The sequence below is a fragment of the Hipposideros armiger genome, unplaced genomic scaffold (genome assembly GCF_001890085.2).
Source record: "Hipposideros armiger isolate ML-2016 unplaced genomic scaffold, ASM189008v1 scaffold_57, whole genome shotgun sequence".
In the NCBI taxonomy this organism is placed as follows: Eukaryota; Metazoa; Chordata; class Mammalia; order Chiroptera; family Hipposideridae; genus Hipposideros; species Hipposideros armiger.
This window is the reverse complement of record NW_017731407.1, coordinates 796,581-813,467: the sequence shown is the minus strand read 5'-3', so window position 1 is coordinate 813,467 and position 16,887 is coordinate 796,581. Positions and strand designations below refer to the sequence as shown.

Below are 16,887 nucleotides of genomic sequence, written 5' to 3'. Positions count from 1 at the left end.
GTTCAGAAATTGGTGTTTTAAAAAAAATCTTATTTAGTTTGTTACTTTTATTTCTTACATAGTATAGTGCTGATAGTGGCGACATCATTTCTATGTTGATTTTAATTAACCATATGCTATGGGATTCAAACACTCTAAAATGAATTGTGTCAAATAGGAAAAACTTTAAAACAAAGAGTTACTGCTACGCAACTATTGCAGTGGCCTGAAATGAGAAGTAGTTTATTTTTAGAGGAATCTCTCTTTGGGTAAGAAAATCACTTTTGAGCATGCAGCTTCCTCTAGCTGCCTTTAGCAAATATCTTTATAGGACTTTGTGATAGGTGTACCTAGTTAGTCATTCTGTTCTCTGTGCTGAGTGACTTTTAAAATCCCAACCTGTGATAGAAAAATCAAGTCCGTTTATTTTTATCAATTGTATGTCTACAGAAGGAGGACTAGGCTAATGCATTTTTGTATGTACCTTGGAGGCTGTGCTAAGCAAATATTTGTTTTTTTTTATTAAAAGGAGGTCTTATTTTTTTACTTTTCCTTGTTTGAGCAATTTCTTTACTTATTTTGAAATTGTTTAATATATATTCATATGTGTATTATACCATTTGTATTTCACAGCTGTTTATGGTATAATAAGAAATCGAGGCAACTTTGGTGATGTTAGTGTATCATGGGTGGTTAGTCCAGACTTGACACAAGATGTGTTTCCCATCCAAGGAACTATTTTCTTTGGAGATCAGGAATTTTCAAAAAATATCACCATTTACTCCCTTCCAGATGAGGTAAATGTTACATATATAACTCTTTGCTTGTTGTCATTGCTTAATTATTTTTTATTAAATAATTAAACATCTGGAAATGTATTTTGTTGTGCATATATTGATAAAAGACTCAGGTATGATACTGTCTGACTAAAAGACAAAAGAGAAATTTTTAGTTTTTCTGAAGGCATTTTCAACTCTTAGAACTGAGAGTGACCAGTAACACTTCATAGGTGTCAAATATCAGGGATTCAGTTGAGAGAGAGGTGAAGTGCTTGCCTTATGCTTAGGCCCTTTGAAAACAAGGGTGCCCTCTACCAAGTATCCTACGTGTATGATACACTCTCAGAATCAGGGTCTTGGACCAGATGAGTCATGAATTCAACGTGGTGCTCATCTTAGTGCTAATGAAGAGGAAGAACTCAGTAACAGAGGGAGTGGACCTTTCTGAGGGGAACTGTGCTTCTAATATGTATGGAAGCCTGTCTCCTTTCCTTCAAACTTGTGCCTCAAGAGACAAAATTCCAATACTCTTCCATTTTAGGATGCGGAGAAGACCAGCTCATGTAGATGAAATGAAAGAGAAACAGTGTCCACCTGGGGATCCCCATAGGCTCAGATATGCGGGGAGGAATCTTATCTTCTTAGGACACGGGAATGAGGTCTTTATGATACACTGGGGTGAAACTTCAGTAATGTTTTTAAGTGGCATTTGAGAGCTAGCTGAGCTTTTGCTACTATTATGAACTCAGCTCTAAATATGTCAAAAAGTTAAATTTTTTTTAAATTTTTGCTTGTAAACAGCATATATCTCATTTTCATAAAGAAATAATATGACTGGTATTTATATTTTTAGCTTACATAAGGCAAAATATCTATTTAGGTTTAATTTTATAGTGAGTCAAAATAAAGTGGCTGTTTGGATGAATGCACATTAAAATTTTGGGGGGATCTAAGCCCTACTTGAATAATTTAGGGTGGTTCTGCCTCAGAAATGGAAATGAACATTAGTACTATTATGACTAGGACAATTTTTTTATAAAAGATAAAAATAATTTAGTAGTACATAATGGAATTATTTGTGTAAATCATCTGATTTAAAACATGTACAATATTTTCCAAAAGATTCCAGAGGAAATGGAGGAATTTACCATTACCCTACTTAATGCCACTGGAGGAACTAAAATAGGAAATAAGACTACTGCAACTCTGAGGATTAGAAGAAATGATGACCCCATTTATTTTGCAGGTGGTATTGCTATTTTATTTGAGTTTACATTTTTCTTAAACAAAATATATGTGTGTTTTTTTTAACTGAACATTTTTGAAAAGCACAATTGATGCTTGTTTAAATATGACTTCATGATTTGTTTGGATGACCGTTACTTGATCTTTTTGACATTTTAACAAATATTTTGAAAGATCTGAAGGAAAACACAAAGTGTTTTATTAGCTTTGTTCTCCCCCCACCTTCAAATCCTAGGGTATTTTCTTTGTGTAAAAACGAACATTTTTCCATGTATGTGGTTTACTGACGAATTGGGTGCTGAAGACAATGATTTCTGTAGAAATTTCGACAAGAGGAAAGACATTGACTAGAAGTAATCAGAGGAGGCCTAATGTAGGAGTTGGGACCAGAACTGAATCATGAAGGAAAGACACAGCAGAGGGCATTTTTTGTGGGGGCAGGGAGAAACATAAAGTGATCTGAAAATATCTAGTTGGAAGCAGAAAAGCTTAGATGTTCCTTCTTTTCTTTATGAATATTTCAGAGCCTCATGTAGTGAGGGTTCAGGAAGGTGAGACTGCTGACTTTACAGTTCTCAGAAATGGATCTGTTGATGTTGCTTGCACCGTCCAATATGCTACCATGGATGGGAAGGCTACCGCAAGAGAGGGAGACTTTCTTCCTGTTGAAAAAGGAAAAATGCTTGTTTTTGCGGTCGGAAGTAGAGAGCAGAGAATATCTGTATTCATTAATGAAGATGATATCCCAGAAACAGATGAACACTTTTATATAATCCTCTTTAATTCAACAGGTAAATAACTTGTATTTTTATGGCATGTCTGTTGTTTCAGCGCTTTTATTAAGACGACATAAAGTACTACTCTCTAGTAGAGGTGCCAAGTGGTACTTAACCATCATCTGGGACTGTTAAAGAGCAAAAGTGTTTCATTGCTTTCTTGAGGGGTGGGGTAAAAAATAAATGTGTTGAACCTTCATGAACTTGGTATACTCCATTGGCATTATTTTTAATCTTTTTCACAATATAACATACATAGAAAAATTATGATATTATATAAGGAATAAAAATCTAGCTAAAACTATGCTAAGCCTTGTCTAGTCACCTAGTGGCTTAGGGCATCAAGGCTTCTGTAACCCATTGCCCTCCTAGCAGGGTGCTGGGCATGCTGGTTGGGAAGTTGCATTCTGTAGGTGGCTGAACCCACCTAGCTGTTTGATAATTCTCTGGAGCTATTAGCTACAATGAATGAAAATTTGTAAAGGGGAAAGATAGGCACTTCTTTCTTCTCCTTACTATAAAGCAGGAATGTTTTGACCCCAGTATTTAGGCTTTGAGAACTTTTTGACCCCACCTGTAGTAAATTGCAGGGGCTTTAACTTCTTTTGATATTTATTTGATTATTTTAAGTGTACAGAGAGCTCTATCTTTTTCCTGAACCTTTGAGAGTAAGTTGAAGACATGATACTTCTTCACCCCTGATGACATTATGGTGTTTTTCCTACAAATGAGGATTTTTTCCTACATAACCATGGTAGAACCATTAAAATCAAGAAGTTAACATTAATAAAATCATTGCCTCAGACCCCATTTACATTTCTCCAGTTGTCTTAATTATGTCCTTTCTAGCAAAATGATCCTTTCCTAAATGATACATTGCACTTAGTTGTGATATCTCTTTAATCTCTTCAATGTGGACTAGTTCCTTACTTTTTTTTTTATTTTTCATGATCTTTATAATATAGAAGATTATAGGCAACTTATTTTGTAAAAATGTCCCTCATTTTGGGTTTGTTCAATGTTTCCTCATTATTAAATTCAGGTTTTTCATCCTTGGCAGGAATTTTGTAAAAGGTAATTCTGTGCTCTTATAGCCCTTCAGTTGTCAACATGATTTTGTTTTGTCTCTTTACTGTTATGTTCATTTTGACCACAATTTAGGTGGTGATGGCCAGCCTTCTATACTATACTTTTTTTCCTTTGTAATTTGTAGATATTTTATCGGGAAGATACTTTAAAACTATGTAATTACTCTGTTATTCATCAAACTTTCAGTTTTTTCATGGATATGTTTATCATTATGGGCTCACAATTTCTGTTTAATGCAGTGGGTTTTATTTTGCTATACTTATTTGTTTTGACTGTCAAATTGTCTCATATTTGGCCAGTAGTAGCCTGTTTGAGATGACTTCTTTGTCTTTTTGACATGTCCTCCTATTTCTGGCAAAGCAAGCTGTTCCAAACTCATACTTTTCTTATCATTACCCTGAAATCAACCAGTTGTCCAAAGGGACCCTGGTTGTTTAGTGAAGGCTATTTAGAAACTAGGATCTGGGTACTAGGTGTGCTTATTATTGTGGTTATGCTCCTCCCATGTTCTCTTAATGCACAGAGACAGGGAATGTATGTATGTATTATGTTTTTATGTATACACACACATACACACACACACTCTTCTACATTTCTAGTTCTATACCATGTTTCCCCAAAAATAAGACTGGGTTTTGTATTTATTTTTGCTTCAAAAGATGCATTTTATTCTTTTATTCATGTACAAAAATCTACATTTATTCAAATACAGTCACGTCTGGCTGATGATCTTAACTGGGGCTTATTTTGGTGTAGGGCTTATATTATGAGCACCATGAAAATCATGCTAGGGCTTATTTTCCAGTTAGGTCTTATTTTCAGGCAAACATGGTAATATATTCAACTATTTATATTTAAAACCATTAGTTCATACCATTATCTCCCATTTCTGTCCAATATCACAGGGTTCATTCTAGCTGTTTCCCTTTCTAAATTTTCCCTCCCTTATCTGAAAGTGAGAAGTACAGCTTCATTAGCTTTATTTATATTTAGTTATTTGATCAATTCTCCCTGTATGTAACCACTTTCCCATTGCTTCTTTTACCCTCTTCCCACAATGATATTACCTTTCTTACCCCACTAGGGTTCTAGCTTCCTGCTGTAAGCCAAACCCCTTCCGCCATGCCCTCCCACTCCACTCAAACCCCACCATCCAACAGCAACTTTTCTCCTATGGAGATGCCCAACTTACCCTGCATGAGCTCTTACACCTTGTGCTGGTCACTGTGATTTCCTGTCTCCTATTCCCCCAACCCATTGTGAATGACTGCCTTGTAGCCTACCTGTGCCTTTTGGACTGACATATTCAGAGAGGAAGAGGAAAAAAAGCAATCACTTAATTTTTGTTTGTGCTGTGTTCCTGTATCATTCTCCCTACCTCTTTGTCTCTCTCCATTAGTGGCTCCCTTCCTAGTCTTCCTCCTCTCTTTCACATTTTTCACGTGAATTACTAAAGAAAATTTTAAAAAGTAAAAGTAAAAAATATTATCTGGTGCGAAAAATTTTGAGCTTGTAGAATAATGGCCATAAAAGAAATTCCACAGTTGCAAAAACCATAATTAGTCAGATCTTACATAGCCAAAAACATTTTGGTGATTCCAATCATTGATCTAAAATTTAAATGAAAGAAATTGCTACTGAGAAAAATAATTTGGGTGAAATAAAAGTGGAGAACAAAGTTTTGCTGTGAGACAAGTTGATGAAGAAATGACGTCTTAATAGAGTTGACTATAGAAATAAGTCCTTGATGCCATTTATTAATTTGGTGTAATTCTGGTGAAAATCACTATGTCCCAAACATCTCTGAGGTGAAAATGTCAATGGAGTTAAACTGTTGTCAGAAACAAAATGTCACTATGATTGAAATAGTGAATCAAAACATGCTGAACCTCTTGTAAAGTGAATGAAAAATGACTTTGCAAGGAGCGGGTGAGTGTATTTTGTAAGAGGTATTATTGGGGAAATATACTTTTTATTTTAAGAGAGAATGAGAGACAGAGAGTGAGTGAGTGAGCATACGTAAAGCTGTGACTGAGCACCTGGCCTGAGGTATGTATGTATATAACTGCCGCTGCATTTGCCTTCATTATTTTTCCAAAAATGGAGACATCTGAGGATCTAATGACTTTAGCTCTGAAGACTTGGTCTCTAGAATTTGTGTTTTTTACATCCTTTCTTAGTTCTTTCTCTTCTTCTTTTCTTTCCTCTTTTATAATGTCAAAACATTGAAAGCCTGAGAGGACGGATGATGGGAGAGCTGGAGGGGCAGAATCTCTAACATGGCCTAAGTGCTGGAAGTGGGTATTTATGGCTGATAGTTATTGTTCACAGTATATGCCCTGAGATTGAATTATTGGATCAAAGGATTTGGCCATCCTTATAGCCCTTGTTAAATATTTGCAGTTCTCCCTGTGGAGAAACAGAAATGACTTTTTAGCGCCACCTGTGCCATGTTGCATAGCAAAATTGTATATTTATATAAATTATGTTTCATGTGCTGCTATGCTCTACATATAGCTTCTGTTTCTATACTTTTAGTTTTAGGTGTTGTCCTCATCTAATTTTGAAAATTTTATTTGTATCAGTTCAGGTAACATTCATAAATGAGTTCTGTGTACTAATTACTGATCATTTACTCTGCTAGGGCATGGAATTGATTGAAAAGCATGTGTCCAAGGAACTTACAGTGAAACTGTGTGTGTGTGTGTGTGTGTGTGTGTGTGTGTGTGTATACATGTGTATGCACATGTGTGTATATTAATATGATGCAATAAGTGTTACGATATATTGACATAATGTGAAGCACTGTAGCAACACAGTGGAGACACACTTAACTTGGGAATTCAAGGAAGAATTCCTGGAAGAGTTGTTGCTTGAGCTGTGTCCTGAGATTTGATAAGAGTTTGGTGAATAAAGATGGGGAGGACTTTTGCTCGTATAGGGAACAGGTGGAGCGAAGAGGAAGAGCTATGGATCTCAGAGAAGTGATGAGAACAGACACAATGTATTGGCAATAATGGTGCAAACACGCTGTGGAAAGAATTGGAGTAGAGGTCAATCAAGTTCAACACCATAAAGATTGCTTTGTTCTAGGTATGACCAGATGATACTGTTGCCCTGAGGAAGAGATCTAAAAGGAAATGCTCAAGCCAGTGCTTCCAATGAACATGGACTGGAGTATTGTTCTTATGGGGATGATCTTTTCTTTATTTTTTATAAAAGAATCTACCTCAAAAAGTTGGAATTAGATAAAGCTGTGTTATTTTATATCTCTAATTAAACTATTGAAGTGATTATTCTTGTGAAGAAAAGTATCTTCTATGTTTTTCAATAAAATAGTTCTGTAATTAAACATTTCCTCAAAGACAAGTCACATTAATCTTATGTAGGCATCTCTCTCGTTTATTTATGACCTTCACTAAGGAAATTCCTGCTGAACTTTGCAGTTTATCATAAACTGTTTCTTATTTAAAAATATAAATTTAACAGGAGGTTAACTAGTTTTTCTTATTTTGACTTTTCCATTTTTAATTTAGGTGATACAGTAGTGTATCGGTATGGAATAGCTACAGTGATCATTGAAACAAATGATGACCCAAATGGTATTTTTTCTTTGGAGCCCATAGACAAAGCAGTAGAAGAAGGAAAGACTAATGCATTTTGGTAAGCATATTTGTATAAGGCAAATCCAAACTGAATAAAATAAAATAAAATCTTTATATAAAAGTTAGACATATTGATCTTCCAAAATGAAAAAAAAAATTGCCTAAGAATTGAATAATTTCAATGTTGGTAGTCTGAAAGAATTGTAACCTTTTCTTTTATACTGTTGCCATTTATAAAAAAAAATAAAAAAGTGACACTTTAGCTGGTAAGCAAAAATTATTCTCCTCACCCCAACTTCCATCCTTTGTCAGGGTTGAGAGTCTCGACTATCCAAGGTCTTCTGGAACTCTTCTCTCAAATGATATGTGACTATCCTCACCCTGTACTTGGCCTTTGAAGAACACTTGCCAGTTCACATCTAAATATTTTTTTATTGGGCTTAGACTTTATCTTTCATTTTGGGCTTTGAAGACTGACTTTTAAGACTGCTTCTCTTTATTATTTAAAGTTCTACATCTTCCCTTTCCAAGAGAGTCTTCATTGTTTTTCAGTAAGGACTGGCTGGCTGGTTTATATTAAAGAAGATGATAAATAGAAAAAGTATGTTTGTGATAACACAAAAAGTTCTCATTAGATTTAGTTTCACTACCTATAAATTTTTCATAAATTTCTTTTAATTTGTTATGTAGGATTTTGAGGCACCGAGGACATTTTGGCAATGTTTCTGTGGCTTGGCAGCTGTTTCAGAATGATTCTGCTTTGCAACCTGGACAAGAGTTCTATGAAACTTCAGGGACTGTAAACTTTATGGATGGAGAAGGAGCCAAACCAATAATTCTCTATGCTTTTCCAGATAAAATTCCTGAATTCAATGAGTTTTATATTTTAAAGCTTGTAAATATTTCAGGTGCTGTGTTTTCCCATCTATTTTATTTTACTACTAGAATTTAGTATTTTGCATTTAAATAATTAGAAACTTAAAGAAAATACAATTAATGAAGAAGTAAGTGTATCTTGATTGTCTGACTTTAAATGTCAAAATACCCTTTTTAATAGAAGTGTTATTTTTAACGTTCATTTTGTGGTCTTAGCTTGGTTAAATTTGATGGATGGAGACTTATGTCCAGCCTCAAACTTGTAAATAGATTTTTTTCTCCCACCCAAATATAGTATCTCCAACAAAACATTAATGGAAGTTAGGAAGTAAGGATTCATGATGGCTTAAGATTGGTCTTTGTGCCATAATTGAAACAATCAATTTTCCCATTACTTTTAGCTTTAAGCACAAGAATTAAACCTCTCCAGCTAATATATACTTTTCAGGCTTGACTGGTTATTAATGAAATTATGCTGAAGCAGAATACCCTTGAAAATGTGGTAAGAACCATATGGTGACCCTGTAGTTCATTGATGAATGAATAAATTATTTAAGCGGAAGCTTGCTAAACAAATTCTTTTTGTCTTCACCTTAAACTAGAAAGTCCTTCAAATTTTGATTTCTTATTCATTGTAAATTTTCTTATTATAGGTGGGTCTCCTGGTTTTGGGGGCCAACTAGCAGGAACCAATCTCCAGGTGACAGTAATGATTTCCTTCAATGATGATCCCTTTGGAGTTTTCCTTTTGGATCCAGAGTGCTTAGAGAGAGAAGTGGCAGAAGATGTTCTCTCAGAAGATGATATGTCTTATATCACCAACTTTACCATTCTGAGGCAGCAGGGTGTCTTTGGAGATGTACGTGTAGGCTGGGAAATACTGTCTAGTGACTTCACTGCTGGTTTGCCTCCAATGATAGATTTTTTATTGGTTGGGGTTTTCCCCAGCACTGTGCATTTACAACCGCACATGCGGCGTCACCATAGTGGAACAGATGCTTTGTACTTCAGTGGACTGGAGGGTGCATTTGGAACTGTGAATCCAAAATACCATCCCTCCAAGAACAACTCAATTGCCAACTTTACATTTTCAGCTTGGGTAATACCCAATGCCAATACAAATGGATTTGTTATAGCAAAAGATGATGGTAATGGAAGCATCTATTATGGGGTACAAATTCAAACAAATGAATCCCACGTGACACTTTCCCTTCATTACAAAACTTTGGGTTCCAACACTACCTATATTGCCAAGACAACAATCACGAAATATTTAGAAGAAAATATTTGGCTTCATCTTCTAATTATCCTGGATGATGGTATAATTGAATTCTACCTTGATGGGCATGCAATGCCCAGAGGAATCAGGAGCCTGAAAGGAGAAGCCATTACTGATGGTAAATATAATCTTTATACCTAAGACACTGAATTTGGAATTTTAAAAAACTTGACTTCTTTATAAGACTAACAGGTTTAAAAAATCTGCTTGGGTGTTGGTTTAATTTCTTTAAAACTATGTGCCTACCAAGACCATAAGTTCTGTGTTGAGTGTTATAGATGTGAATCAGGCAAAGTCTTAGCCCTTGAGGTACCTGACATAGGCTCTGGGAGAAAGATGCAAACAGATTGCTTCAGTATGTTTTAGTAAGAAAGAAAAAAATCATGAAGAAGGAACATTTATTCCTCGTGATGTAGCAGGAGTGGGGCATGATATTTCAGATAGAGAAAAGAGCAAAGGTGTAGAAATGTGAAGCAGCATATTGTGTCTGGAGAACTGCTGCTAGCTCAGTATTGCTGGAGGGTGGAGGGTGTTGGGGATAAGGTTAAAGAGGAATCAGAAGAGAAATATTACATTTAAAAAAAGCAGCAATTACAGTGGTGGAAATGTCAGGAGGTAAATTGGTGAATTCCATGGAGTGCTCTGAAGAGATAATCTTTGTTGTCTTTGAGCTGGATCCTGTGCTGTTTCCTTGGGAAACACTTTTACATGTTTACGTACAAATATTGGTTATCTCCAATATAATCACCGATTTCCTCCCAGCCCCTCCGTTTTATCATTTGACTCTGGTTTTTATTTAGTAAGGAAGTAGAGCAGAGGTTTTTATTTAGTAAGGAGGTAGAGCAGAGCTTATATGGTTATAGCTTAATAGAATATTTTCCTTCTGAACCTCCTGCATTAGATATCTGGTTGTATATTTTTTTTCCTAGAGGGGAAAAAGATGGACAAGAGAAAAAACATGCATACACTATAGATTTCAACACCAACACTTGTGCTTACAGCACTCAGTGGTGTAAATTATTCACCGATTGATTGTGTGAATATATACATATATCATTAACATTGATTCCTCTGGTGATAACATGGTGGTAGAATGAGAATGGGAGATTGGAGGAAGTGAGAGCTGGTTTCTCTTTTCTCTGTTTAGCTTACTGCAAGGAACTTATATTGTCTTTGTAATTTGTATCTTGGAAAGAAAATTGAATATATATATATATATATATATACATATTTTAAAGTTATTAATGAAATACAGGTAGATGAATTTTTAAATACTTTAATCAGTTTTAGCACCCATGCAATAGTCCCCAGATTAAGAAGCCCTTTTTGACTCTTCTCCAGTCACTCATTCACTCTCTTGCTCACTGACTATTGCCATTTCTAAGAGCATAAGAGTAGCTTTTCCTGTTTGTTAAATTTATGTAAATAGAGCAGTGTGTACACTTGAGTGTCTGTCTTGTTTTGCTCACTATTTTTTATGAGGTTCATTTATATTTTTGCCTGTTGTAGATATTTTGCTCTCATTACTACATAGTCAGCCCAGAACCACTGGAGAAGACATTGGACAATTGTGACATAATGTGCAGGATACTTGTGACTATCTGGGTAGTGACTTGTAAAACTGCCTTGATTGATGATATTGATAAGAAATATTACTTGTACATTTTCCCCAAACCACTGCCAAGCTCTCATCTTACTAAAGTATGTTAGTTGAGTTACTGGAGAGGGAATAAGTAAAGAAATAAAAATTGGTGAATTCCTGAAAAGGGATTATTAATATATAGTAATGCAGTTGGGCTGCATGTTGTTATTACCATGTAAAAGTCCCTAAGATTTCGCATAGAATGTTGTTCCTGGGAAGAAAAAAGAATACTTCATTAGAATCCATTGCATTCGTTTTTTGAATAAAGAGTTATATTGGGTCCACAAAACTTGTTTTGTTGAATTTTCACAACTTTATTTAACTCAGGATGAATTTTTAACTGACCAAGCCTTGAAGTTTTCAAAAAATAGTAAATACTAAAGATTTAAAGTTGTGACTGAATTGAATATTCCATTCTTGGATGTGCAAGGAAATTTTAAAATTTTTTGGAAGAAATGTCTATCCAAATACACACACACACACACACACACACACACACACGTGCATAGTATACTTTAGTACAAAATATCTTAAATCCCAGTGATTACTGATTCATTTTTCATCATAACAGAAATAGCCTTTATTTGATTATATTCTAGTTATGCAAAAGCTTTACTTATCTAATAAAATTGCTTTACTGGGTGAGTCACACTTATAATTTAGGACAGGATAGTTGTGGATATTGTAGCATTTAAACCCATCTCTAATTTCAGGTCCTGGAACACTGAGAGTCGGGGCAGGAATGAATGGCAATGACAGATTCACAGGTCTGATGCAGGATGTGAGGTTCTATGAGCGGAAACTGACCCTTGAAGAAATTTATGAACTTCATGCCATGCCAGCAAAGAGTGATTTACACCCTGTTTCTGGGTATCTGGAGTTCAGACAGGGAGAAACTAACAAATCATTCATTATTTCTGCAAGAGATGACAATGAAGAGGAAGGAGAAGAGTTATTCATCCTTAAACTAGTCTCTGTATATGGAGGAGCTCGTATTTCTCAAGAGAATACCACAGCAAGATTAATAATACAGAAAAGTGACAATGCCAATGGCTTGTTTGGTTTCACAGGAGCTTGTATACCAGAGGTAAGTAATGAGCTTGGAGAATTTTGGGGTTAAAAAATTCATCGTTGATGGATTTGTTTGGGAGTGGGCTTTTATTGGGTAAGATTGCTTGAGTATCTACTCTAAGCCCAGAAGTATACTAGAGCCAGTGGTTGCAAATGTAAATTATAAGGTTTCTGCTCCTATAAGTTCACAGTTTGAATTAGAAGCTTAGTGATTTGATAGAAGTAATAACAAGTTAGCAAATGAAACTTCAACAGTTCTCTTTAAAGTTAATGCACTTCACAGAATGTATAATCATACTCCACATGTAATTTACTTTTTAGCTACTATTTGGATACCACATTAGTAAATGAAATAATATATATTAAAAATGTCTGTGAATAATTGTAATTGAAACTATTAAAATATGATTTTTTGAGAGTTTTTTTTTTCCCACATATGAAATGTATTTAAGTGGTTACGTACAACATTCTTCCCTGTTGGGTGTAAATGCCTTTCTTATCAACCTTCTTGGCCAGCTTAATTCATTAGGCTATTTTACTGTCCTTATCAGTTCTTTCTAAGTTTTCACAGATGCGTAATCATCTTGGTTTCCTGTTCAGTAATGTGAGATCTCATGAAACTACTTCACAGGTGTCTTGTGCGACAGCAACAGCTCAAGGCCCATGAAAGGATGCCAAGGAATAAGAGAGTCTTTCTCTTTGCAAGTTGATTCTCGTAGGTTTAGAAGGGTGTATATGTAAATTGAAGTGATTAAGAAAACCACCAATGATTAGAGCTTGGAAAAAATATTTGGGTCATAGGTCTCATTGTAGCTAAAATTGAGGTGCCTTCCTCTCTGGAGTGACTTATTGCCTCCCTTAGTTCTTTGGTTTGGTGACAATCATAAGAGATCTTCAAATAGTGATCTTTTTCTATATTAGAAATAGGATATCCTAGAGTAGAGAGGACAAATTATCATAGAAATCTATAAGAAAGAAATATGTTTACTTATAATGATAGTACCTTTAAATATTCAGTCCTCAAAGAATTTTCCATGTTAAGATTTTTATGCATTGCTCTGACAATCCATAATATAGCAAAAGCAATGGTTGCCAAAACTGCTGGCCGCTAGTGCCTTTGTATGTATCAAGGCAGTGGCACCAAACTGTCCCAGCTGTCATTGTTTTATTTATCTCCAAGTGCCTGTAGTTTAAAAGGTGCAACTTTCACTTAAGAATAATTTTGATGAAACAGTACAAAATATTAATTTGATAAAATCTTGACCCTTGAGTCTCTGTCTTTATAATATTCCATGTCATAAAATGAGATGCATAAATAAAGCACTTCTGCTGCATTAACAAAACATGATAGTTACCTGAAAGAAAAGTACTTGTCCATATGTTGAGTTGTGAGCTGAATTAGCTGCTTTTCTCATGGAACACAATTTTTACTTGAAAGACTGAATGACTAACTTTGGTTATTTGGACTTGAGTATCTAATAGTCATTTTCACAAAAATGTATAAAGTGAGCCAGTGACTATGAGGAAAACAACTGATAGTACTTGTCAGTGGTAAAAATTTGAACTTTCAAACAAAAATTAGAATTTTGGAACACTTGAATCTACCAGTGAGCTTGACTGTTTCCCAATACTTAATCTCAGATAAGATTGATAATGATATTAGCAAGTGCGATTTATTCATTTCATATAATAAAAAGCTGTTAGTGTTTGGAAGATCTGTATAACTCACTGAACCAATTTTTCCAAATAACCAGTAAATATTGTTACAAAATCATTAATAGGTAAAAGATTGATTCAAAATGCAAGATAAACCAATGGATATATGAGGTATTACAGTATGATTCTACATTGCTACTAAACTCTAAGAAACTACCGCTTGTCAAATATTGGTTATAATATCGAGGAAGAATACCTACAACTATCTGAAAAAACTATTAAAATCCTCCTATTCCACTTACATGTTTACATGAGGCTGCATATCTTTATATACTTCAATCAAAATAACAATAGCAACAGACAAATTGATTGCAAAAGGAAATATGAAAATCTGTCTTCTATTAAGCTAGACATGAAGATTTTTTAAAATGTAAAATAATGTCTCCTTATTACTAAGTTCCAAGTCCAAATCGCTAGAATTTGTCATTTAGTCTTTCAAGTAAAAATGATGTTTCATGAAAAAAGCAGCTAATTCAGTTTACTGAGCGTCTGTCTGCACAAGCACTTTTCTTTAAGGCAACTATCATGTTTTGTTAATGCAGCCGGAGTGTTTTAGTTATACTTCACATTTTTTTGTTTTAGAAAACATAGTTATTTCTCATAAAATATGTTGTTTATGTTAGCATGTAATGAGTTTATTATTGCTGTTTTAAAATGAGTTAATATATCAATATGTAATTTTTTTCAATTTTTATTTGTAAAAGGGTAAATATCAAGAGATTTTACTAACACAAGCTAAAAACTCCTTGGGGGTCTCAATAATTTTTGTGACTGTTCAGGGGTCCTGAAACTAAAGTGTTTGAGAACTGCAGGTTTAATCTATGCCTGCAATTGTCTTCAGAGTTTAAATTGTATGGTTATTTGCTTCATTTTCAGAAATAAAAATCACTGTCACTTCCATAGATTCTCCTGCATTGTGTTGGTGTAGTGATATGGAAAAGTTAACTTTTTCTTTTCCCTTCAAAAATGCTGACAGCAGTAGAGACCCTTTAAAAACTTCTGAGTTATGTAATTTTACATTTTTTATAGATTTATATGACATAAAGTAATATTAAGGTTAAAATGGAAGCATAATCACATGTTAAATAATGAAAATATGGAGACTATGACATAGTCTACTATGTGGCATATTGAAAGCGGTAATTATTTTGTGATTTGTTCCCTGCTAACCAGGAGCACCATGTCCTGGAAAATAGCAGGTGCTTAATAAATTACAATTGAAAGAATGAATAGACCTGTATGCAGTTTAGAGTCTTGATGGGGCACTCCAAGTAGTTCTTTGGATTCCAGGTGGGATTTATATTGAACAGATGACTGATTTTTGTTGGATCTATAGCCTATTAACCACACTTTCATGTTGCCCTCCCATATTTTGTTATTCTGTGTACTTTATATGTTATTTTCTCTCCGCCTTATTTTAGCTCTGTTTTTATATGTTCTGTGATCTTCTATATCACATAATTATGAAGTAATAACATAGATTTTTTTTTAAGATTTTTATTGGGGAATTGGGGGGATGGGAACAGTGCTGGGGAATTGGGGGAAGGGGAACAGACAAGTTGCTGTCGTTTTGTTATTCAGTCTAGTTGTGGAGGACGTTGCTTCACTGGCCCAAGTTGGCACCATCATTGCGCTCTTCCTGGGTGAGGCAGATCAGTCACCGGCTTCTGGACGGCCGCTCACTGCGGCTGCTGGCCGCTCACGCTGGCTGCTGGCCACACACAGTAGCCCATGGCAACCCACTGCCACAGGGGCTGCAGCCTACGCCGTCGCCAGCAACTCACGGCAGCCCAGCTCCAGGTTTAGCTGTTGTTCAGCATCTTAGCTGTGGAAGGCAGTGTCACTGGCCCTCATATGTGGGATCCGAACCGGGGCCCTCTGGCATCCCAAGCCAGTTCTTAACCATCGCGCCACTCGGCCGGCCCATGACATTGATTTTTATAGTGATTCATAGAACTTGCTAGTCTCATTATTTTACTTTTATAACTAATACATGAAATATTTTTCATATTTATAAACTCCCGTCTTAAGAATAAACTGAGAGACATTTTGAGAAGATCTTTGTAAAAGTGAGACTATTACTTAACTTGGACTCTGTGTAGTTTTAAGTGCCTGCCATATGTTAAGTGAATAGATTACTTTAGATATGAGTGATATCAATATAATCTGATATCACAGATCATCACCCAAGCATGAAACAAAATAAAAAATTAATTGAATGTGTAATTGTTCAGCTTTAATCTTCTATATCAATAGAGAAAGCCAATTCATGGCTCAGAACAGTACATTCTTTTTTCTAGGAAAATATATTTCAAGAACTCTTCTCATTGTTAACCTTTATAATTACTCCTCGGCTGATCTGAAGATTTAGTAAATTCCTGACTCAAAAGAGACAATGGTAGTGGCTAGTATTGTTTTTTGTGAAATATGTTCTGATATTACTTGATGTTATGCCCCTTCATATACTGGACTAAACAGTTGCTTGTATCATGATTCTAAAGTCAGTTAGATGAATATCTTAATAGTAGAAAAAAATCTTTGAACAATTTGATTTATTCTCTGTGTTTTAATCATCTTCTAGTATTAATAATTTTATCCTCTAGTCCAGTATTTCCCATATTGGACACCCTTGGTCAGAAATATCAAACTCACATTCCTGGACACCATTCCTGGTTCAGGATCTCAGGCAGGGGAATGGGATGGCAAGCAAAAAAGCTGAATTTTAAAAATCTTTTAAAATGGACAATTTCATACATGCGTAAAAATAGAGAAAATAAAATAATGAACTTCAGTGACCCATCACCTGACTTCAGCGTTTATCAGCCTTTTG

The 16,887-nt window shown here is 34.9% G+C and overlaps 1 protein-coding gene across 1 annotated transcript in view; it reads left to right on the top strand.

Annotated features, from left to right (window-relative positions):
- Positions 1 to 16,887, top strand: part of ADGRV1 (adhesion G protein-coupled receptor V1) — a 548,236-nt gene that overhangs the window by 59,338 nt on the left and 472,011 nt on the right. The window contains exons 15-21 of the mRNA XM_019641108.1: positions 613 to 776; positions 1,881 to 2,004; positions 2,528 to 2,794; positions 7,405 to 7,531; positions 8,164 to 8,381; positions 9,003 to 9,746; positions 11,984 to 12,357. Coding sequence (XP_019496653.1) covers positions 613 to 776; positions 1,881 to 2,004; positions 2,528 to 2,794; positions 7,405 to 7,531; positions 8,164 to 8,381; positions 9,003 to 9,746; positions 11,984 to 12,357 — 2,018 coding nt within the window. The remainder of the gene's footprint in view (positions 1 to 612; positions 777 to 1,880; positions 2,005 to 2,527; positions 2,795 to 7,404; positions 7,532 to 8,163; positions 8,382 to 9,002; positions 9,747 to 11,983; positions 12,358 to 16,887) is intronic.